The 24,223-nt window shown below is 64.2% G+C and overlaps 1 protein-coding gene across 1 annotated transcript; it reads right to left on the bottom strand.

Moving 5' to 3' along the window:
* Positions 1-25: 25 nt before the first annotated feature.
* PC (pyruvate carboxylase) lies at positions 26-23,651 on the bottom strand. Its single transcript, XM_050307599.1, is given in 25 exon segments — positions 26-350; positions 2,285-2,425; positions 3,037-3,285; positions 4,211-4,390; positions 5,192-5,436; positions 5,963-6,212; positions 6,919-7,159; positions 8,050-8,206; positions 9,384-9,431; positions 9,434-9,598; positions 10,697-10,786; positions 11,322-11,356; positions 12,303-12,421; positions 12,609-12,794; positions 14,697-14,859; positions 15,908-16,026; positions 16,125-16,222; positions 16,534-16,587; positions 16,920-17,037; positions 17,970-18,115; positions 19,068-19,233; positions 20,212-20,280; positions 20,435-20,550; positions 21,962-22,091; positions 23,632-23,651. Coding segments are annotated over 24 exon segments (3,534 nt in total). The 5' UTR covers positions 23,632-23,651; the 3' UTR covers positions 26-101.
* Positions 23,652-24,223: the final 572 nt, after the last annotated feature.

The following is a 24,223-nucleotide window of genomic DNA, read 5'->3' as shown; positions in this document are numbered from 1 at the left end:
ATTTTCTGGAGGGCATCTCGAGTTGGGGGTGTGTGTTTTTTTGGGGTGGGGGCGGGTTTTTGGGGGTCGGGGGTGTCCCGAAGCCCCCCCCATCAATCTCTCTACTCGATCTCGGCGATGAGGTCGTCGCCCTCCAGGCTGAGGCCGGGCCGGACGTGGAGCCGCCTGACGGTGCCGCCCAGGGGGGCCGTGACCACCGTCTCCATCTTCATGGCCGACAGCACGCACAGGGGGTCCCCCTTGGCCACCGTGGCCCCCTCCTTGACCCGCACCTCCACCACCTCCCCCGGCATCGGGGCCCCCACCTGCCCCTTGGCCCCCCGCTCGGCCTTGGGGTGAATGTGCATCTCCTGGGGAGGGAGGGGAGAGAGGAAATGGGGGTGAGGGGTGCCTGGGGGTCAGCCAGGACCACCCTGGGACCCCCAGATCAGTCTGTGACCCCCAGATCAGTCTGTGACCCCCAGATCACCCTGTGCCCCCCTGGACCACCCTGTGCCCCCTCAGGACCACCCCTGTGACCCCCAGATCACTCTGTGACCCCCAGATCAGTCTGGGACCCCCAGACCACCCTGTGACCTACCAGATCATCCTGTGCCCCCCTAGATCACCCTGTGACCCCCTGGAGCACCTTGTGACCCCCAGATCACCCTGTGCCCCCAGATCACCCTGTGACCCCCAGGACCACCTTGTGCCCCCTAGGACCACCTTGTGACCCCCAGATCACCCTGTGCCCCCAGATCACCCTGTGCCCCCCAGGACCACCCTGTGACTCCCCAGATCACCCTGCAGCCCCTCTGACCACCCTGTGCCCCCTGGACCACCCCCTGTGCCCCCAACCCACCCCGTGTCCCCCCAGTTGCCCTCTTGCACAAAAGACAAGGCCCAGTTGTCCATCAAGACCTGACTCGAGCCCCTCCATCGCCCCCTAAACCCCCCAAAATCCCCTAAACCCCCCGAACTCTCCTCAAATCCCCTAAACCCTCCCAAGCCCCCCACCTTGCGTGCCTGGGTATCCCTGACGAGGATGGAGCCCCTCGAGAGCCAACCCAAACCCTCCATCGCCCCCAAATCCCTCCCAGTGCCCCAAACCCTTCCAAAGCCCCCAAAGTCCCTCCAAACTCCCCCAAACTCCCTCAAATCCCCCCAGACCCCCACCTTGAGTGCCTGGGTGTCCCTGACGAGGATGGAGCCCTTGAGAGCCAACCCAAACCCTCTATCAACCCCCCAAACCCTCCCAGCACCCCAAACCCCCAAATACCCCCAAAATCCCCCCAAGACCCCCACCTTGAGTGCCTGGGTGTCCCTGACGAGGATGGAGCCCCTCGAGACCCAACCCAAACCCCTCCATCACCCCCCAAACCCTTCCCAGCGCCCCAAACCCCCCAAATCCCCTCAAAGTCCCCCAAACACCCCCAAAATCCCCCCAGACCCCCCACCTTGAGTGCCTCGGTGTCCCTGACGAGGACGGAGCCCTCGAGACCCAACCCAACCCTCCATCAACCCTCTTAACCCCTCCCAGCGCCCCAACCCCCCAAATACCCCCAAAATTCCCCCAGACCCCCACCTTGAGTGCCTGGTATCCCTGACGAGGATGGAGCCCCTCGAGACCCAACCCAACCCCCTCCATCAACCCCCTAAACCCCTCCCAGCGCCCCAAACCCTCCCAAATTCCCCACAAAGTCCCCCAAACACCCCTCAAAATCCCCCAGACCCCCACCTTGAGTGCCTGGGTGTCCCTGACGAGGATGGAGCCCCTCGAGAGCCAACCCAACCTCCTCCATCACCCCCCAAACCCCTCCAAGCGCCTCAAACCCCCACAAAACCCCCAACTCCCCAAACACCCCCCAAAATCCCCCCAGACCCCCACCTTGAGTGCCTGGGTGTCCCTGACGAGGACGGAGCCCTCGAGACCCAACCCAACCCCTCCATCAACCCCTAAACCCCTCCCAGTGCCCCAAACCCCCAAAGCCCCCCAAACACCCCCTTGAAATCCCCCAAACCCCCACCTTGAGTGCCTGGGTGTCCCTGACGAGGATGGAGCCCTCGAGACCCAACCCAAACCCCTCCATCAACCCCCTAAACCCCTCCCAGCACCCCAAACCCCCAAAGTGCCCCAAACACCCTCAAATCCCCCAGACCCCCACCTTGAGTGCCTGGGTGTCCCTGACGAGGATGGAGCCCTCGAGAGCCAACCCAAACCCCTCCATCAACCCCCTAAACCCTCCCAGCACCCCAAACCCCCCAAAGTGCCCCCAAACACCTCTCAAATCCCCCCAGCCCCCACCTTGAGTGCCTGGGTGTCCCTGACGAGGATGGAGCGCAGCTGCCCGTTGAGCTCGAAGAACACCTCTCGCTGCCCGGCCGCGTTGAGGTCCCCGAGCGCCAGGGCCTTGATGTGCAGCGTCTTCCCCCGCTCCAGCTCCACCTGGGGGGGCCCAGGGGGGAGAAAAAAGGGGGGATGGGACGGGGTGAGGACAGGACAGGAGACCCAGTGCCACCCAGTGCCTTCCCAGTGCCCTCCCAGTGCCCCCAGTGACCTCGAACTCCTCGGCAATGGTGGGCCCCTTGAGGAAGAGGCGGGTGCTGAGATCCCCCAATGCCCTCCCAATGCCCTCCCAGTGCTCCCAGTGCCCCCAATGCCCTCCCAGTGCCCTCCCAGCGCCCCCAGTGACCTCGAACTCCTCGGCAATGGTGGGCCCCTCGAGGAAGAGGCGGGTGCTGAGACCCCCCAATGCCCTCCCAGTCCCTCCCAGTGCCCCCCAATGCCCTCCCAGTGCTCCCAGTGCCCCCAGTGACCTCAAACTCCTCAGCAATGGTGGGCCCCTCGAGGAAGAGGGGGGTGCTGAGACCCCCCAGTGCCCTCCCAATGCCCTCCCAGTGCTCCCAGTCCCTCCCAGTGCCCCCAGTGACCTCGAACTCCTCGGCAATGGTGGGCCCCTCGAGGAAGAGGAGGGTGCTGAAATCCCCCCAGTGCCCTCCCAGTGCACTCCCAACCTCTCCCAGTGCCCTTCCAGTGCTCCCAGCGCCCCCAGTGACCTCGAACTCCTCGGCAATGGTGGGCCCCTCGAGGAAGAGGCGGGTGCCCAGGCAGGCCACGGGCCCGAAGGTGGCGGTGAAGGCTCGGAACTCGTCGTACACTTTAGGGTACAGGGCGGCCGAGAGCAGCTCCTCGGGGCTGGGGGGGGCCCCGTGACGCGCCCCCAGCTCCCGCCCCAGCGCCTCGAAGTCCAGGGGGGGCAGCGACGCCCCCGGGCGACCCTCGACCCGCGGCAGGTCCTTCAGCACCTGGGGGGGGCGAGGGGGGGAAGGTGAGAGCTCCCAGTACGGACCGGTATGGACCAGTGCCCTCCCAGTATGGACCAGTGTGCTCCCAAAGCCCTCCCAATATGGCCCAGTGCGCTTCCAGTATGGATCAGTGTGCTCCCACTGCGCTCCCAGTATGGCCCGGTGCGCTCCCAGTATGGACCAGTGCGCTCCCACAGCCCTCCCAGTATGGCCCAGTGCCCTCCCAGTATGGCCTAGTGCGCTCCCACAGCCCTCCCAGTATTGTCCAGTGCGCTCCCAGTATGGCCCAGTGCGCTCCCAGTATGGCCCAGTGCGCTCCCAGTATGGACCAGTGTGCTCCCACAGCCCCCCCAGTATTGCCCAGTGCACTCCCAGTATGGCCCAGTGCGCTCCCAGTATGGCCTAGTGTGCTCCCACAGCCCTCCCAGTATGGCCCAGTGCGCTCCTAGTATGGACCAGTGCCCTCCCAGTATGGACCAATGCCCTCCCAGTACGGACCAGTGTGCCCCCGGTGTGGCCCAGTGTGCTCCCAGTATGGCCCAGAGTGCTCCCAGAGTGCTTCCATTGCCTTCCCAGTATGGCCCAGTGAACTCCCAGTATGGCCCAGTGCCCTCTCAGTGCCCTCTCAGTATGGCCCAATGCCCTCCCAGTGCCCTCCCAGTATGGCTCAGAGCCCTCCATCACCTCCCAGTCTTCTCCATCCCCCTCCCAGTGCCCTCCCAGTATGGCCCAGTGCCCTCCATCACCTCCCAGTCTTCCCCATCCCCCTCCCAGTGCCCTCCCAGTATTGCCTAGTGCCCTCCCAGTGCTCCCCAGTGTCCTTCCATCATCTCCCAGTCTCCTCCCAGCGTCACCTCGTCCCTCCCACTCCCCTCCCAGTCCCCCCAGTCCCCCCAGCCCTCCCAGTCCCCCGCAGCCCCCCGACCTTGGAGCGGAAGGGCTCGGGGAAGCCCTCCGGGGGGACCCCAATGTGTCCCTGCAGGAACTCCACGACGGAGGAGGGGAAGGAGAGCTCGTCCGCCCTCGCCTCGGTGTCCTGGCGGGACAGCCCGTTCTGCACCATGAACTGCGCCAGGTCCCCGACCACCTTCGACGACGGCGTCACCTGCGGGGCCACCACAGCGGGGTCACCACAGCGGGGTCACCACAGCGGGGTCAGCTGGGCCCCCCCAGTGGGGATCGTCCCGGGGGGAACATCCCATAGAAACCATCCTGTGGGGACCATCCCATAGAGACCATCCCATGGGGACCATCCCATGGGGACCATCCCATAGGGACCATCCTGTGGGGACCATCCCATAGAGACCATCCCATGGAAAACATCCCATAGGGACCATCCTGTGGGGACCATCCCATGGAGACCATCCCATGGAAAACATCCCATAGAAACCATCCCATAGACACCATCCCATGGAAAACATCCCATGGAAAACATTCCATAGAGACCATCCCGTAGAGACCATCCCATGGGGACCATCCTATGGAAAACATTCCATAGGGACCAAACCATAGAGACCATCCCATGGAAAACATCCCATGGAAAACATTCCATAGGGACCATCCCATAGGGACCATCCCATGGGGACCATCCCATAGAGACCATCCCATGGAAAACATCCCATAGAGACCATCCCATGGGGACCAACCCATAGAGACCAGCCCATGGGGACCATCCCATGAGGACCAACCCATAAAGACCATCCCATAGAGACCATCCTATGGACACCATCCCATAGGGACCATCCCGTGTGAACCATCCCCATGGAGACCACCTATCCCACAGAGACCACCCACCCCGTGGACACCACCCACCCCACGGAGACCACCCCACGGACACCACCCCACAGAGACACCCCCCACCCCACAACCACCCCCACACCCCTTTCCCCCCTTTCCCCCATCCCACCTTGATGAGGTCCCCCAGCAGCTTGTTGGCCTCAGCGTAGGCCTTCTTGACCTCCTTGAACTTGTGGCCCAGCCCCATGGCGTGGGCCTGGAAGTGCAGGTTGGTGTACTGGCCCCCCGGGATCTCGTTCTCGTACACGTCGGCGTTGCCCGACTTCATGGTGGCCGTGCAGTCGAAGGCGGCGTAGAGACCCCGCGCCCCCTCCCAGTACTCGCTGTACTCGAACACTCGCTCCAGGGACAGCCCTGGGGGGTACACAGCACAGGGACAATGTGGGGACAATGAGGTGACACCACAGGGACAATGTGGGGACAATGAGGGGACAATGAGGGGACACAGCAGAGACCCCGCGCCCCCTCCCAGTACTCGCCGTACTCGAACACGCGCTCAGGGACAGCCCTGGGGGGGGACAGCATGGGGACAACATGGGGACAATGAGGGGACAGTGAGGGGGCAGTGTGGGGACACAGTAGAGACACGGTGGGGACACGGCAGGGACACAGCAGAGACCCCGCACCCCCTCCCAGTACTCGCTGTACTCGAACACGCGCTCCAGGGACAGCCCTGAGGGGGGGGACATCGGCGTCCCCTCCAGCCCTCGGTGTCCCCTCTAACCCCTCGGTGTCCCCTCAATCCCCTGCTGTCCCCTCTAACCCCCCATTGCCCTCTCTATGACCAAGTTGCCACCTGCAAGCCCTCGGTGTCCCCTCCAACCCCTTGATGTCCCCTCCAACCCTCGGTGTCCCCTCCACCCCCCCGTTGTCCCCGTACCGGTGTCCAGGGGTGTCCCCCGGGCGCAGGCCACCAGTGCCCCCATGCTGGGCTGGGAGGTCATGCCGGACATGGCGTCCACGGCCACGTCCACCACGTCGGCGCCGGCCTGGGCGGCCGCCAGCATGGAGGCCACGCCGGCGCCCGCCGTGTCGTGGGTGTGCACGTGCAGGGGCACCTCGGGGTGCTGCTCCCGCAGGGCCCCCACCAGCAGCCGCGCGGCCTCGGGGGTCAGCAGCCCGGCCATGTCCTGGGGGGGCACAAGTAGGGGTCACGGGGGTCAGGGGGACACTCAGTGTCACATCCCATCCCTCCCCGGTGTCACCAGCCCGGCCAGGTCCTGGGGGGGTGACAGAGGGTTCAGGGGGGGGTCACAGTGTCACATCCCACCCTCCCTGGGGTCAGCAGCCCGGCCATGTCCTGGGGGGGTCACAGGAGGTTCAGGGGGGTCACGGGGGTTAGCAGGGGTCACAGGGACCCTCAGTGTCACATCCCACCTCCCCCAGGGTCAGCAGCCCGGCCATGTCCTGGGGGGGTGACAGAGGGGGGTCAGGGGGACACTCAGTGTCACATCCCACCCACCCCAGGGTCAGCAGCCTGGCCATGTCCTGGGGGGGCACACAGGGGGGTCAGGGGGGTCAGGGGGACACTCAGTGTCACATCCCACCCTCCCTGGGGTCAGCACCCAGCCATGTCCTGGGGGGACACACAGGGGGTCACGGGGGGTCACAGGGGTCAGAGGAGTCACAGGGTTTATGGGGGTCACAAGAAGGTCCTGGGGGTCACAGGGGATCCCGGCAGTCGTGACGACCCAGCCCCCGATGCAGAGCCACGAGTTCCAGGGCCAGCCCCATCCCATCCTCCCAGATCCCCCTTCCCACACCCTCAAACCCCCTCCCACCCCCTCAAATCCCCCCAAACCCCTCTCCCACCCCCAAAACCCCCTAAACCCCCACCTTGATGCAGAGCACGTGTGTCCCCGCCGCCACGAGCTCCCGGGCCACCCCCAGGTAGTACTGGAGGCCGTACTTGGTGCGGGTGGGGTCGGCCACGTCCCCCGTGTAGGACAGGGCGGCCTCCACCACGGCCCCCGCGTTCCCCGCCGCCTCCACGCCCAGCAGCAGGTTGGGGATGTAGTTGAGGGCGTCAAACACCCGGAAAATGTCCATCCCGTTGGCCGCCGCCACCTCGCAGAACCTGGGGACGCACACGGGGACGGCGCTCGGGGCGGCCCCCAGGGCGGGGGGGACACCCGTGGGGTGGCCCTGAGACCACCCCTGTGGTGTCCCTTTTGGGGTCGCTTTGTGCTCTCAGGTTCTTGTGACCCCCTATCCCACCGTGTTCTCCACGTCCCAAATGTCCCCGTGTCCCTTTTGGGGTCGCTTTGTGACCTCCAGGTCCTCGTGACCCCCCCGTTCCCATCGTGTTCTCCACGTCCCAAATGTCCCTGTGTCCCTTTTGGGGTCGCTTTGTGGTCCTCCAGGTTCTTATGACCCACCCCCAGTCCCATCGTGTTCTCCACGTCCCAAATGTCCCTGTGTCCTTCGTGTCCCCCCACGCCCCCTGTCCACCATATCTCACTTGTGGACTACGTTGTCGGGGTAGTTGGTGTACCCCATGTCCCCTCCCTGTCCCCCCCATGTCCCCTGTCCCCTGTCGCACTTGTGGACGACGTTGTCGGGGTAGTTGGTGTACCCCATGTCCCCCCCATGTCCCCCCCATGTCCCCCCATGTCCCCCCCATGTCCCCATGTCCCCCATGTCCCCATGTCCCTCCCATGTCCCCCCATGTCCCCCATGTCCCCTGTCCCACTTGTGGACGCACGTTGTCGGGGTAGTTGGTGTACCCCATGTCCCCCCATGTCCCCCATGTCCCCCCTTGTCCCACTTGTCGACTGGACCATGTCCCCCATGTCCCCATGTCCCCATGTCCCGCCCTGTCCCAGTCTGCGTGTACCCCATGTCCCCCCATGTGCCCCCCCTGTCCCCCATGTCCCCTGTCCCACTCTGTGGACCACGTTGTTGGGGTAGTTGGTGTACCCTATCTCCCCCCCTGTCCCCCCATGTGCCCCCCGTCCCCTGTCCCACTTGTGGACCACGTTGTCGGGGTAGTTGGTGTAGCCCACGGCGTTGGCCCCGCGCAGCAGCATCTGGAAGGGGATGTTGGGGACGAGGCGCCGCAGCTCCCGCAGCCGCTCCCAGGGGCACTCGTGCAGGAACCTCATGGCCACGTCGAAGGTGGCGCCTGCGGGGACAGCGGGGACATGGGTGGCACTCACGGGTGGCACCCACGGGTGGCACCTGCGGGGATGGCCACGCCCACTCCCAGGTTGGGAGCCACACCCTAGTAAAGTTCCACCCCCAAAGCCACACCCTAGTAAAGCTCCACCCCCAAAGCCACACCCAGGAAAGCTCCACCCCAGAACCACACCCCAGGAAAGCTCCACCCCCAAAGCCACACCCAGGAAAGCTCCACCCCCAAAGCCACACCCTAGTGAAGCTCCACCCCCAAAGCCACACCTTAGTAAAGCTTCACCCCCAAAGCCACACCCAGTTAAAGCTCCACACCCAGGAAAGCTCCACCCACAAAACCACACCCAGTAAAGCTCCACCCCCAAAGCCACACCCAGTAAAGCTCCACCCTCAACCCCACACCCCAGGAAAGCTCCACCCCCAAAGCCACATCCAGTAAAGCTCCACCCCAGAACCACACCCAGTGAAGCTCCACCCCAGAACCACACCCAGTGAAGCTCCACCCCCAAAGCCGCACCCCAGTAAAGCTCCACCCCAGAACCACACCCCAGGAAAGCTCCACCCCCAAAGCCACACCCCAGGAAAGCTCCACCCCCAAAGCCACACCCAGTAAAGCTCCACCCCAGAACCACACCCAAGGCCACACCCTAGTAAAGCTCCACCCCCAAAGCCACACCCCAGTAAAGTTCCACCTCAAAACCACACCCAGTGAAACTCCACCACCAAAGCCACACCCAAGGCCACACCCCAGTAAAGCTCCAGCCCAGAACCACACTCCAGGAAACTCCACCCCCAAACCCACTCCCAAACCCACCCCCCAGTAAAGGTGTGCCCCCAAAGCCACACCCCAGTGAAGCTCCACCGCCAAAGCCCCACCCCAGTAAAGCTCCACCCCCAAAAACACCACCCATACCCACCCCCAGTAAAGTGTGCCCCCAAACCACACCCAGGAAAGCTCCACCCCCAAAGCCACACCCAGTTAAAGCTCCACCCCCAATGCCACACCCAGTAAAGCTTCGCCCCCAAAACCACACCCAAACCCCCACCCAGTAAAGCTCCACCCCCAGAACCACACCCAGTAAAGCTCCATCCCCAAACCTCCACCCAGTAAAGCTCCACCCCCAGGAAAGCTCCACCCCCAAATCCACTTCCCCTTCCTCCCCGCTGACCTCCCCACGTCCCAAGGCTGCACAGGGGGCTCAGGTGGTGGGCCACGAAGGGGCGACGCGGGCGAGGTCTCGGGTGCGCACGCGCGTGGCCAGCAGGGACTGGTGGGCGTCTCGGAACGTGGTGTCCGTCAGCAGCAGCCCCCGGTGCCCCCGCAGCGCCCGCGCGAAGCCCCCCGGGCCCTCCCGCAACAGCACCGCCCGCAGGCCTCGGGGGCCTGCAACGATGGGGGGAAAGGAGGTGGTCAGGGAGGGCATGTGCCAGGGGACATGGGGACACGGGGGACATAGGGGGTGTCAGGGGAGGGCATGTGCCAGGGGGACACAGGGGACATGGGGGACATGGGGGTGTCAAGGGGTCTGGCATGTACCAGGGGACATGGGGAAACGGGGGTGTCAGGAGGGCATGTGCCAGGGGACACGGGGGTCAAGGGGTCTGGCATGTGCCAGGGGACACAGGGGACATGGGGGAATAGGGGGTGTCAGGGGTCTGGCATGTGCCAGGGGACACAGGGGACACGGGGTGGGGGTCTAGTAGGTGCTAGGGGACACAGGGGTGGCCCAGGGTCTGTACCTACAGGGGACATGGGGACACGGGGGGTCAGGGGTCTGGCATGTGCCAAGGGGACACAGGGGACACAGGGGACATGGAGGGGTGTCAGGGGTCTGGACATATGCCAGGGGACACAGGGGACATGGGGGACATAGGGGTGTCAGGGGTCTGGCATGTGCCAGGGGACACAGGGGACACAGGGGACATGGGGGGGTTGTCAGGAGTCTGGCACATGCCCAGGGGACACAGGGGACATAGGGGATCAGGGGGACATGCCCGGGGACATGGGGGATGCAGGATGGAGCCAGGCGTGGCACACACAGAGGGGAGGTGACGCGGGTGTCACAGGGGTGCCACGTGCAGGTCAGGGGACATGTGGGGGTGGTCAAGGGGTGGCACACACAGAGGGGAGGTGACACTGGGGGGGTCACGGGGGGCCTGGTAGATGCCCAGATGGCACGTCACGCACACGCCAAGCACACGCCACGTCACGCCAAGCACGCGACGGGCACAGGCTGGGACCTGCCCGTTCCACACGCCAAGGACACGCCAAGGACATGCCAAGGACACACACAGGACATACCAGGGACAAAGCACAGACGTGCCAAGGACATGCCAAGGACATGCCAAGGACACGCCAAGGACATGCCAAGGACACGCCAAGAACACACAGGGCATACCAGGGACAAAGCACAGACGTGCCAAGGACATGCCAAGGACACGCCAAGGACATGCCAAGGACATGCCAAGCCCCCCCACTCACCCATGGGCACTGGGGGAGGGGTGGGTTCCATCAGCGCCGCCTTGGCCTTCACGGGCAGGGGGGTGCTGGGCCCATTCACCATCACGTGACCTGGGGGGGACACCCCAAAATCACCCCCAGGGCTCCCCAAAATCACTCTTAGAGGTCCCCTAAGGGTTTCCCAAAATTACCCTCAGAGCCCCCCCAGGGACCCCCAAAATCCCCCTTAGAGCCCCCCAGGGACCTCCAAAATCACCCTCAGAGCCCCCACAGGGTTCCCCTAAAATCACCCTCAGAGCTCCCCAGGGACCCCGGTCCCCCCAAAATCCGGCCCTGCCCTGGTCCCCCCAAGGGCCCCCGGCCCCCAAGGACCTCTGGTCCCCCTAAGGGTCCCCAGCCCACTCAAGGACCCCTGGTCCCCCAAGCCCCCAGGTCCCCCAGCCCCCCACCCAGGTAGTGCAGCAGTTTCTGGGTGCAGTTCTGCCCCCAATGCCCCCAGGGACCCCCAGGCCCCCACCCGGTAGTGCAGCAGTTTCTGGGTGCAGTTCTGCCCCCCAGTGCCCCCAGCCCCTCCACCCAGGTAGTGCAGCAGTTTCTGGGTGCAGTTCTGCCCCCAAGGCCCCCAGTCACCCCCAGGGACCCCCACCCAGGTAGTGCAGCAGTTTCTGGGCGCGGTTCTGCCTCCAAGGACCCCCAGGATCCCCCAGCCCCCGGGGACCCCACCCAGGTAGTGCAGCAGTTTCTGGGTGCAGTTCTGCCCCCAGCATCCCCCAGGCCCCCACCCAGGTAGTTCAGCAGTTTCTGGGTGCAGTTCTGCCCCCAAGGACCCCCAAAGCCCCCAGCCCCCCAGGGACCCCCCACCCAGGTAGTGCAGCAGTTTCTGGGTGCAGTTCTGCCCCCAAGGACCCCCAAAGCCCCCAGCCCCCCCACCCAGGTAGTGCAGCAGTTTCTGGGTGCAGTTCTGCCCCCAAGGCCCCCAGCCCCCAGGGACCCCCACCCAGGTAGTGCAGCAATTTCAGGGTGCAGTTCTGCCCCCCAAGGACCCTCAAGGCCCCCCACCCAGGTAGTGCAGCAGTTTCTGGGTGCAGTTCTGCCCCCAAGGCCCCCTAAGGACCCCCAGCCCCCCAGGGACCCCCACCCAGGTAGTGCAGCAGTTTCTGGGTGCAGTTCTGCCCCCAGTGCCCCCCAGCCCCTCCACCCAGGTAGTGCAGCAGTTTCTGGGTGCGGTTCTGCCCCCAAGGCCCCCAGTCACCCCCCCAGGGACCCCCACCCAGGTAGTGCAGCAGTTTCTGGGCGGGTTCTGCCCCCAAGGACCCCAAGGACCCCCAGCCCCCAGGGACCCCCCACCCAGGTAGTGCAGCAGTTTCTGGGTGCAGTTCTGCCCCCAGCGCCCCAGGGACCCCCCACCCAGGTAGTGCAGCAGTTTCTGGGTGCGATTTTGGCCCCAGTCCCCCAGTGACCCCCAGGGACCCCCACCCAGGTAGTGCAGCAGTTTCTGGGTGCAGTTCTGCCCCCAGCGCCCCCAGCCCCCCCAGGGACCCCCACCCAGGTAGTGCAGCAGTTTCTGGGTGCAGTTCTGCTCCCCAGCCCCCAGGACCCCACCCAGGTAGTGCAGCAGTTTCTGGGCGCGGTTCTGCCCGGGCGCAGGTGGAACAGTTCGGGGTTCTCGTCGATGGATTGGGTGTCGGCCTCGCCCCCCAAAAACTGGGGGTGGGCCAGGACGTTCTGCAGGAACGGGATGTTCGTCTGGGGGAGGGGGAGAGAGAGAAGGGGGGACAGAGGGAGTGAGGAGGGGCTCGGAGAGACCCCCAGGGGGCAAAAGCAGCCCCAAATCCTTGGGGGTGGTACTTGGGGGCAACCAAGACCCCTCTCACCCCCCAAAATCTTTGGGTGGTAATAAAGTCCCCCAACCCCTCTCCCCAGCCCCCCAGGCCCACCTTGACCCCCTGATCCTGAACTCGGCCAGGGCCCGGCTCATCTTGGCGGCGGCCGCCGGCTGGTCCGGCCCGTGGGCCACGACTTTAACCAGCAAGGAGTCGTAGTGGGGCGAGATCAGGGCCCCCTGGAACGCCGAGGCCCCGTCCAGCCGGATCCCCATCCCCTCCCCTGAGCGGAACACCTGTGGAGACACCCCAAAAACCGTACAGAGACACCCCAAAAACCGTACAGAGACACCGCAAAAACCCTACAGAGACACCCTGAAAACTGTATAAAAAACCCTACAGAGACACCACAAAAACCCTACAGAGACGCCCCAAAAACCGTACAGTGACACCCTAAAAATCATACAGAGACACCCCAAAAACCGTACAGAGACATCCTAAAAACCCTAGAGAGACACCCCAAAAATCATACAGAGACACCCCAAAAAACGTACAAAGACACCCCAAAAACCCTACAGAAAAACCCTAGAAACCCTATAGAAACCCCTCAAAAAACCTTATAGACACACCCCAAAAACCCTTGTGGAAACACCCCAAAGAACCCTATAACGATACCCCAAAAAACCCTAACGAGACACCCTAAAAAACCCTAAAGAAACACCCCAGAAACCCTACACGCACATGCCAAAAAACCCTATAGAGGCAGCCCAGAACCCCTACAGATACCCTGTGGATGCATCTCTGGATGCTCCAAACACACAGCAGTTCCCAGTGGTGTCCCAGTGCCATCCCCATGGTGTCCCCATGTTGTCCCCACTGAGGAGGGTCCCAGCAGTGTCCCCATGGTGTCCCAGTGCCATCCCCTCAGGGTCCCAGTGCCATCCCCACGGTGTCCCAGTGTTGTCCCCATTGAGGAGGGTCCCAGCGTTGTCCCCATGGGGTCCCAGTGCCATCCCCTCAGGGTCCCAGTGCCATCCCCACGGTGTCCCAGTGCTGTCCCCACTGAGGAGGGTCCCAGCAGTGTCCCCCCGGTGTCCCAGTGCCACCTCCGCGGTGTCCCAGTGCTATCCCCGCGGTGTCCTAGTGCCATCCCCATGGTGTCCCAGTGCCATCCCCATGGTGTCCCAGTGTTGTCCCCACTGAGGGGGATTCCCAGCGGTGTCCCCGTGGGGTCCCAGTGGTGTCCCCACTGAGGGGGGTCCCAGCAGTGTCCCCTGTGGTGTCCCAGTGCCATCCCCATGGTGTCCCAGTGATGTCCCCACTGAGGAGGGTCCCAGTGCTGTCCCCCTGGTGTCCCAGTGCCATCCCCATGGTGTCCCAGTGTTGTCCCCGCGGTGTCCCAGTGCCATCCCCGCAGTGTCCCAGTGATGTCCCCACTGAGGAGGGTCCCAGCAGTGTCCCCCCGGTGTCCCAGCACTGTCCCCATGGTGTCCCAGTGCCATCCCCATGGTGTCCCAGTGTTGTCCCCACTGAGAAGGGTCCCAGCAGTGTCCCCCCGGTGTCCCAGCAGTGTCCCCATGGTGTCCCAGTGCCATCCCCATGGTGTCCCAGCACTGTCCCTGTGGTGTCCCAGTGCCATCCCCGTGGTGTCCCAGTGCTGTCCCCACTGAGGAGGGTCCCAGCAGTGTCCCCCCGGTGTCCCAGTGCCATCCCCATGGTGTCCCAGTGCCATCCCCATGATGTCCCCACTGAGGAGGGTCCCAGCAGTGTCCCCATGGTGTCCCAGTGCCATCCCCGCGGTGTCCCAGTGTTGTCCCCACTGAGGAGGGTCCCAGCACTGTCCCCCCAGTGTCCCAGCAGTGTCCCCATGGTGTCCCAGTGCCATCCCCGCGGTGTCCCAGTGTTGTCCCCACTGAGGAGGGTCCCAGCACTGTCCCCCCAGTGTCCCAGCAGTGTCCCCATGGTGTCCCAGTGCCATCCCCATGGTGTCCCAGTGTTGCCCCACTGAGGAGGGTCCCAGCAGTGTCCCCCCGGTGTCCCAGCAGTGTCCCCCCGGTGTCCCAGCAGTGTCCCCATGGTGTCCCAGTGCCATCCCCGCGGTGTCCCAGTGCCATCCCCCAGTGTCCCAGTGTTGCCCCACTGAGGAGGGTCCCAGCCCTGTCCCCTGTGGTGTCCCCGCTGTCCCCGCTGTCCCCGACCTCGATGCGCCCGGTGTCGGGCTGGAAGCCGCGCGCGGGGTCCTCGGTGGTGACGCGGCACTGGATGGCGCAGCCGTTGACTCGGATGTTCTCCTGGAGCAGCCCCAGCTCGGGCAGGGACCGGCCCGCGGCCACCTGGAGCTGGGCATGGACCAGGTCCACGCTGGGGGGGAAATTATGGGGTCAGGGGGGCATGGGGGGTACAGCCCCACAGTCACCTGGAGCTGGGCATGGACCAGGTCCACACTAGGGGGGAAATTATGGGGTCAGGGGGGATAATGGGGTCAGGGGGGACACAGGGGTCACAGCCCCACAGTCACCTGGAGCTGGGCATGGACCAGGTCCACGCTGGGGGGGAAATTATGGGGTCAGGGGGCATGGGGGACACAGGGGACACAGCCCCACAGTCACCTGGAGCTGGGCATGGACCAGGTCCACGCTGGGGGGAAATTATGGGGTCAGGGAGGATAATGGGGTCAGGGGGGCACAGGGGGTACCACCCCACAGCCACCTGGAGCTGGGCATGGAGCAGGTCCACGCTGGGGGGGAAATTATGGGGTCAGGGGGGACACAGGGGACATGGGACACAGCCCCACAGCCACCTGGAGCTGGGTGGGGACCAGGTCCACGCTGGGGGGGAAATTATGGGGTCAGGGGGGCACAGAGAGTACAGCCCCACAGTCACCTGGAGCTGGGTGTGGACCAGGTCCATGCTGGGGGGGCCAGGAGGGATACAGGGAGTTTGAGGTTTCCCTGGAGTTTCTGGGGTCCCCTCGGGAGTTTTTGGGGTCGCCCTGGGAGTTTTTAGGGTCCCTCTGGGTGTTTTTGGGGTCCCCCAGCCCTGACTCACTCGGTGATCTCCTCGGTGACCGTGTGCCCCACTTGGAGCCCCGAGTTGTTTTGTGTGTGTCCCCGGGAGTTCTGGGGTACCCCTGGGAGTTTTTGGGGTCCCCTCGGGTGTTTTTGGGGTCGCCCTGGGAGCTTTTGGGGTCCCCTCGGGTGTTTTCGGGGTCCCCTAGCCCCGACTCACTCAGTGATCTCCTCGGTGACCGTGTGCTCCACTTGGAGCCCCGAGTTGTTCTGTGTGTGTCCCTCGGGAGTTCTGGGGTACTCCCTGGGAGTTTTTGGGTCCCTCTGGGTGTTTTTGGGGTCCCTCTGGGTGCTTTTGGGGTCCCCCCGGGTGTTTTCGGGGTCCCCCAGCCCCGACTCACTCGGTGATCTCCTCGGTGACCGTGTGCTCCACCTGCAGCCTGGAGTTGACCTCGATGAAATAATAATCCCCGTTCTGGTCCACCAGGAACTCCACCGTGCCCGCGTTCTCGTAGCCCACCTGGGACCCCCAAAAAGTCCCACAGGTTAAGGGGGGTTCGTCTCCCCTGTGTGTCCCCCCCCATCCTGTGCCCCCCCAGCCCCCCGTTTTGGGGGTACCTGCCGGGCCAGGCGCACGGCGTCGTCGGCCAGGCGGGCGCGGAGCTCGGGGGGCAGCCGGGCGGCCGGGGCGATCTCCACCACCTTCTGGTGCCGCCCTGGACCGAGCAGTCCCGCTCATGCAGGTGCACCATGTTCCCGTGGGAGTCACCTGGGGGGGCAGGGAACCCCAAAAATGGACTCAGGAACCCCAAAAATGCTCATGGACACCACAAAAAGGGCCCTGGACACCCTGAAAATGGATCCAGGAACCCCAAAAATGGTCATGGACACCCCAAAAAGGGCCCTGGACGGAGCAGTCCCGCTCATGCAGGTGCACCATATTCCTGTGGGAGTCACCTGGGGGGGCAGGCACCCCGAAAATGGTCATGGACACCCCAAAAATGGATCCAGGAAGCCCAAAAAGGGCCCTGGATGGAGCAGTCCCGCTCATGCAGGTGCACCATGTTCCCGTGGGAGTCACCTGCAATCCCGAAAACAGATCCAGGAACCCCAAAATGGATCCAAGAACCTCCAGAAACGGATCCAGGAACCCCAAAAACAGATCCATGAAGCCCAAGACGGGACCCTGGATCCAGGAGCACCGAAAACGGATCCAGGAACCTCAAAAACAGTCACGGAAACCCCAAACACCAGACACGGGCACCCCAAATACGGTTCCAGGAACACCAAAACCAGACAAGGAACCCCAAAACCGGACATGGAGAGCCCAAAAACGGGTCCAGGGCCCCCAGGAAAGCTGCAGGACCCCCGAGGGGGGGTGCAGGACCCCCAGGGATGCCCCCCGGGCCGTACCCAGGATCTGGACCTCGATGTGGCGCGGGCGCTCGATGAACTTCTCCACGAACAGCTCCCCGTTCCCAAAGGCTGCCAAGGCCTCGGAGGAGGCGCGGGAGAAGCTCTCCTCCAGCTCCTGCGGGACCCCCACAGCTGGCACCCCAAATTCTGGCACCCTAAAACCCCCCAGGGTACCCCAAACCCCCAGGGTAACCCCAAACTTCCCCCGGGATAACCCCAAAATTCCCCCTGGGAAAACCCGGAAAACCTCCCGGGGTAACCCCAAAAACCTCCCAGGGTAACCCCAAAAACCCACTGGGATACCCCCAAAAACCTCCCAGGGTAACCCCAAAAACCCACTGGGATACCCCCCCAAACCCCCCAGGGTAACCCCAAAAACCTCCCAGGGTAACCCCAAACACCCACTGGGATACCCCCAAAAACCTCCCAGGGTAACCCCAAAAACCTCCCAGGCCCCCCCCACCCATGGGGTTACTCCAAATCTGGGGGTTTGGGGGTCCCAGGGATTTGGGCTCTCAAGGATTTAGGGTTCCCAGGGACTTGAGATTGCAGGGATTTGGGGTTGCAGAGATTTGGGTTTCCTGAGGATTTGGGCTCTCGGGGATTTGGGATTCCTGGGGATTTGGGGTCCCAGGAATTTGGAGCCCCAGGGATTTGGGATTCATGAGGATTTGGGTCCCAACAGTTTGGGTTTCCTGGGGATTTCGGGGTCCTGGGGATTTGGGTTTCCTGGGAATTTGGACTCCCAGGAGTTCAGAGTCCCAGGGATTTTGGATTCCTGGGGATTTGGGGTCTGGGAATTTGGGCTCCCAGGCACCTGAGTTCCTGGGGATTTGGGATTCCTGGGGATTTGGAACTGGCAGGGATTTGGAACTGGTAGGGATTTGGGTTCCCAGGGGTTTGGGCTCTCAAGAATTTAGGATTCCCAGAGACTTGGCGTTCCAGGGATTTGGGGTTGCAAGGATTTGGGGTTCCCGGGGATTTTGGGTCCCAGGAATTTGGGATTCCTGGGGAATTTGAGCTCCTGTGGCTTTGGGGTCCCCGTACCTGGGGGCCCCGGACCACCCTCATGCCACGGCCGCCGCCCCCGTGGGCGGCTTTGAAGATGATGGGAAAGCCCACCCGGGAGGCGAAATCCTGAGCCTCGGCCAGGGACGACACCGGGGACGGCGTCCCGGGGACCACAGGCACCCCTGGGGGGACAGAGGGGTCAGAGGACACCCCCAGGACACCCCCAAATCCCCCCCGGGACCACCGGCACCCCTGGGGGGACAGAGGGGTCAGAGGACACCCCCGGGACCCCCCAAACCCACACCATCACCCCCCTGGGACCACCGGCACCCTGGGAGTGCATGGCGGGGTCAGGGGACACCTCTAGGACCCCCAAATCCCCCCCGGGACCACCGGCACCCCTGAGGGGACAGAGGGGTCAGGGGGGTTTGGGGACACTCCCGGGACCCCCCCAAACCCACACTATCCCCACTGGGACCCCCAGAATCACCACAGACCCCCCCCCTCCCCAGGAACCCCAAATCCACACCATCCCCCTTGGGACCCCTGCAGGGACAGGGGAGTCAGGAGGGTCTTGGGGACTCCCCCCCCAAATCCCCCTCTAACCCCCCCAAATCCCCCTAACCCTCCCAAACCCCCTGTAACCCCCTCCAAATCTCCCTCTAACCCCCAAATCCTCCTGTAACCCCCAAATTCCCCTCTAACCCCCAAATCCCCCACCCAGGCCCACCACAGCGATGGCCCGAGCTTCCACTTTGTCCCCCTGTAACCCCCAAACCCCCTGTAACCCCCCAAATCCCCTCTAACCCCCAAATGCCCCCGGGCCCACCTGCGGCGATGGCGATGGCCCGAGCCTCCACTTTGTCCCCTTCTGACCCCCAAATCCCTGTAAACCCCCAAATGCCCCTCTAACCCCTCAAATCCCCCTCTAAGCCCCCAAATCCCCCTGTAACCCCTAAATCCCTCTAACCCCCAAATCCCCCAAACCCCAGTAAGGCCCCCAAATGCCCCCTCGGGCCCACCGGCGGCGATGGCGATGGCCCGAGCCTCCACTTTGTCCCCCTCTGACCCCCCAAATGCCCCTCTAACCCCCTAAATGCCCCTCTAACCCCCAAATGCCCCCCCCGGGCCCACCGGCGGCGATGGCGATGGCCCGAGCCTCCACTTTGTCCCCCATCTTGCGCACGACGTCGGGGGAGGGTCCCACGAAGCGAACCCCGGCGTCCACGCAGGCCTGGGCGAAGTCGGCCCGCTCCGACAGGAACCCGTACCCGGGGTGGATGGCATCGACCCCGTTCTCCTGGGGGGGGAAAGGGGGTCAGGAACACCCCCAGATCCCCCAAAACCCCCCAAACCCATCCCCGGGGTGGATGGCATCGACCCCGTTCTCCTGGGGGGGTTAATGGGGTCAGGAACACCCCCAGATACCCCAAAACCCCCCAAACCCATCCCCGGGGTGGATGGCATCGACCCCGTTCTCCTGGGGGGGTTAATGGGGTCAGGAACACTCCCAGATCCCCCAAAATCCCCCCAAAACCACCCCTGGGGTGGATGGCATCGACCCCGTTCTCCTGGGGGGGGAAATGGGGTCAGGAACATCCCCAGACCCCCCAAAATCCCCCCAAACCCATACCCAGGGTGGATGGCATCCACCCCGTTCTCCTGGGGGGTTAATGGGGTCAGGAACACCCCCAGATCCCCCAAACCCATCCATGGGGTGGATGGCATCCACCCCGTTCTCCTGGGGGGGAAAATGGGGTCAGGAACACCCCCAGATCCCCCAAAATCCCCCCAAAACCACCCCTGGGGTGGATGGCATCGATCCCATTCTCCTGGGGGGGAAAATGGGGGTCACCCTGATGATGTCAGGGATGTGCAGGTAGGGGGGTAGCCCCCTGCCCAGGTGTGCCCAGGTGTGCCCAGGTGTGTTTTACCCCCAGGTGTGCCCAGGTGTGCCCCCAGGTGTGTCCCACCCCCCAGGTACCTGTGCCACCCTGATGATGTCGGGGATGTGCAGGTAGGGGGGTAGCCCCCTGCCCACAGGTGTGCCCAGGTGTGCCCAGGTGTGTTTCATGCCCCCAGGTGTGTCCCCTCCCTCAGGATCTCAGGTGTGTCCCCAGGTGTGTCCCAGCCCCCCAGGTACCTGTGCCACCCTGATGATGTCGGGGATGTGCAGGTAGGGGGGCAGCCCCCTGCCCACAGGTGTGTCCCCAGGTGTGCCCAGGTGTGTTTTACCCCCCCCAGGTGTGTCCCAGGTGTGTCCCACCACCCCAGGTACCTGTGCCACCCTGATGATGTCGGGGATGTGCAGGTAGGCCTGCACGGGGGGCAGCCCCCTGCCCACCAGGTGTGTCCCAGGTGCGCCCAGGTGTGTTTTATTTCCCCAGGTGTGTCCCCAGGTGTGTCTCACCCCCCCAGGAGTGTGTGTGGTACCTGTGCCACCCTGATGATGTCGGGGATGTGCAGGTAGGCCTGCACGGGGGCAGCCCCCTGCCCACCAGGTAAGCCTCGTCCGCTTTCTGCCGGTGCATCTGCCCCGTGTCCTGCTCCGAGTACACGGCCACGGTGCGGATCCCCAGCTCGGTGCACGCCCGGAACACACGGATGGCGATCTCACCTGGGGGGGGACACACAGGACACTTTGGGGACATGGGGACACCTTGGGGACACCTTGGGGACAGCCCAGGGACAGCCTGGGGACAGCCTGTCCCACTGGGGACACAGCCACGGTGCGGATCCCCAGCTCGGTGCACGCCTGGAACACCCAGATGGCGATTTCACCTGGGGAGGACAGGACACTGGGGACATGGGGACACCCTGGGGACACCTTGGGGACACCTTGGGGACAGTCCAGGGGCAGCCTGGGGACAGCCTGGGGACAGCCTGTCCCACTGGGGACACGGCCAACATTGGGATCCCCAGCTCGGTGCACGCCCGGAACACCCGGATGGCGATTTCACCTGGGGAGGGGACACCCAGGGACACTTTGGGGACACCTTGGGGACAGCCTGGGGACAGCCCGAGGCACAGGGGACACCCTAAAGGGGAAGGGGACACGGCCAACATTGGGATCCCCAGCTCGGTGCACGCCTGGAACACCCAGATGGCGATTTCACCTGGAGGAGGACAGGACACTGGGGACATGGGGACACCCTGGGGACACCTTGGGGACACCTTGGGGACAGCCAAGGACAGCCTGTCCCACTGGGGACACGGTCAACATTGGGATCCCCAGCTCGGTGCACGCCCGGAACACACGGATGGTGATTTAACCTGGGGAGGGGACACACAGGGACACCTTGGGGACAGCCTGGGGACACCCTGGGGACACCTTGGGGACACCTTGGGGACAGCCTGGGGACAGTTTAGGGACAGTTTGGGGGCAGTTTGGGGACAGCCAGTGCTGTTGGGGACACCCCAAAGGGGGTCCTGCCCCTTTCCCGAGCTCCGGGCAGGCCCGGAACAGCCGGATGGTGATTTCAGCAGGGGGGGACATGGGGACAGCTTGGGGACAGTTTGGGGACACCTTGGGGACAGCCTGGGGACACCTTGGGGACACCCTGGGGACAGTTTGGGGACAGTTTGGGGACACTCTCCCACACCCAAAGGGGGTCCTGCCCCTTTCCTGAGCTCTGGGCAGGCCCGGAATAGCTGGATGGTGATTTCAGCAGGGAGGGACATGGGGACAGCCTGGGGACAGTTTGGGGACAGTTTGGGGGCAGTTTAGGGGCAGTTTGGGGACAGCTTGGGGACAGTTTGGAGACAGTTTGGGGACACCTTGGGGACAGTTTGGGGACAGTTTGGGGACACTCTCCCACACCCAAAGAGGACCCTGCCCCTTTCCCGAGCTCCAGGCGGGCCCGGAACAGCCGGACTCTGATCTGGCCTTGGGGACACGCAGGGACAAGGGAGGTCAGGGGCGGGGTCAGGGGGGTTTGGGGGGTTCATTGGGGAGTCAGGGGGTTTGGGGGTTCATTGGGGGTCAGGGGTGACACGGGGGTCGTGGGGGGTCATGGCCATCGACTCACCCCTGTTGGCCACCAGGACCTTGCGCAGGGGTTGGTAACTCAGGGCCCGGCTGGGCCCGGGGGGGCCCCGGAGCAGCCGCAGCCCCAGCAGGGCCCGGCCCCCCCCCCGGGGGAGGCACAGCTGGAACATCTGGGGGAGAAAACAGGAGGGGGGGTCAGGAGTCAGCAAAGACCCCACAAATTCCCCCAAACCCCCTCCCAGCACGGCCCACCCTGAACCTCCCAATCCCCTCAACCTTCCCCCCTCAAGAGCCCTCAAATCCCCCTCCAAAATCTCCCCCACCCCCAGCACAGCCCCAAAAAAGCAGCAGAAACTCCTCCCCCTCCCCACTGCTCACCTTTCCCCAATGACCTTTGACCCCCATCACCAAAAAAACATCACAAGCACCTGGACCCCCTCACCTTTCCCCGGTGACCTTTGACCCCCCATCACCAAAAAAACATCACAAGCACCTGGACCCCCTCACCTTTCCCTGGTAACCTTTGACCCCCATCACCAAAAAACATCACAAAGCACCTGGACCCCCTCACCTTTCCCCAGTGACCTTTGACCCCCATCACCAAAAAAACATCACAAAGCACCTGGACCCCCTCACCTTTCCCCAGTGACCTTTGACCCCCCATCACCAAAAACATCACAAAGCACCTGGACCCCCCTCACCTTTCCCCACTGAACTTTGACCCTCCAACCCTCCCCTTGCACGAGGACCCCCACTACGATCCCCCAAAATGATCCCCCTCCCCAAAAATGACCCCTCACAGGAGAACCTGCCTCCCTTTGCATGAGGACCCCCAAAATGACCCTTCACACAAAGACCCCCGCAATGAGAAGCCCCCCACCAGACCCCTCCTTGCACACTCACCTCCCCTTTGCACACTCACCCCCCTTTGCACACTCATCCCCTCCCCCAGACCCGGCAGGTCCCTCCCCATCCCCCAAACTTGCACAACCCCCTTGCACAAACACCTCCCTCCCACGACCCCCGGGCACACTCACCCTCCCCCCAAATCCCCCAGAGCCCCTTTCCCACACGAGCCCCCTTTTATACAAGGACCCCCTCCCACGAGGACCCTTCCCACGACCCCCTTCCCCCCAAACACGAGACCCCTTTCATGACCCCCTCCCAAAACGAGACCCCTTCCACGCCCCCCCACAACGGGACCCCCTTCCATGAGCCCCCCTTTCCCTCCCTCTTCCCACGGGACCCCATTTCACGCCTCCCCACCCAAAATGGGACCCCTTTCACGACCCCCCACGGGACTCCCTTTCATGCCCCCGGGACCCCCTTTCACGCCCCCCTCAAAACGGGACCCTCTTTCACGACCCCTCAAACAGGACCCCTTCCCCCACACCATGAGACCCCTTTCACCCCCCAAAACGGGACCCCCTTTCACGAGTCCCCCCTCACACAAACACCTTCCCCACGACCCCCATTCTCGCCCCCCACCCCAAAACAGGACCCCTTTCACACTCCCCAAAACGGGACCCCCTTTCACGACCCCCCAAAACAGGACCCCCTTTCACAACCCCTCCCCAAAACGGGACCCCTTTCACGACTCCCCTAAAACAGGACCTCCTTTCACAACCCTCCCCAAAACAGGACCCCCTTCCATGACCCCCCCAAAACGGGACCCCCTTCCCCCCAAAACGGGACCCCTTCCCCCGGTACCTTCCCACAGCTCGTGTCCCCCGTGTCAGGACCCCCGTTCTGGCCTCTGCCCCCAAACTCCCCCCACCGGGGCTCCCCTGCCCCCCTCAGCCCCTCCCCCTCAGGTGAATCATTTACCGGGGGGCAAAGTCCGAACTGGCCTGGGGGCACCTCGGGGGCACCACGAGGGGGCACTTTACAGCCCCAGGGGCACCTTTACGGTCCTGGGGGCATTTGGGGACACCGGAGGGGGTATTTGGGACACCGGGGGGCACCTGAGGGCACCTTTATGGCCCTGGGAGGCATTTGGGGCCACGGGGGGCACCTGAGGCACCTTTAGAGCCCGGGGGCACCTGAGGGCACCTGTAGAGCCCGGGGGCATTTGGGGCCACGTTGGGTGGGGGCAGCTGAGGGCAACTCTATGGGGGAGGAAGCAACGACAGCCCTGGGGGCACCTGAGAGGCACCTCCAGACCCCCGTGGCCCCCAAAAAGCCCTGGGGGCACCCAAAGCCCTGGATGGCCCCGGGGGTCCGTGTGGCCTGGATGGCCCCGGGGGCACCTGAGGACAGCGGGGGGCACTGGAGGTCCTGGGGGAATTGAGGGCACTTGAGG

This window comes from Myiozetetes cayanensis, unplaced genomic scaffold (assembly GCF_022539395.1).
Source record: "Myiozetetes cayanensis isolate MyiCay16 unplaced genomic scaffold, myiCay2020 scf120, whole genome shotgun sequence".
In the NCBI taxonomy this organism is placed as follows: domain Eukaryota; kingdom Metazoa; phylum Chordata; class Aves; order Passeriformes; family Tyrannidae; genus Myiozetetes; species Myiozetetes cayanensis.
This window is presented reverse-complemented; position numbering and strand designations above follow the sequence as displayed.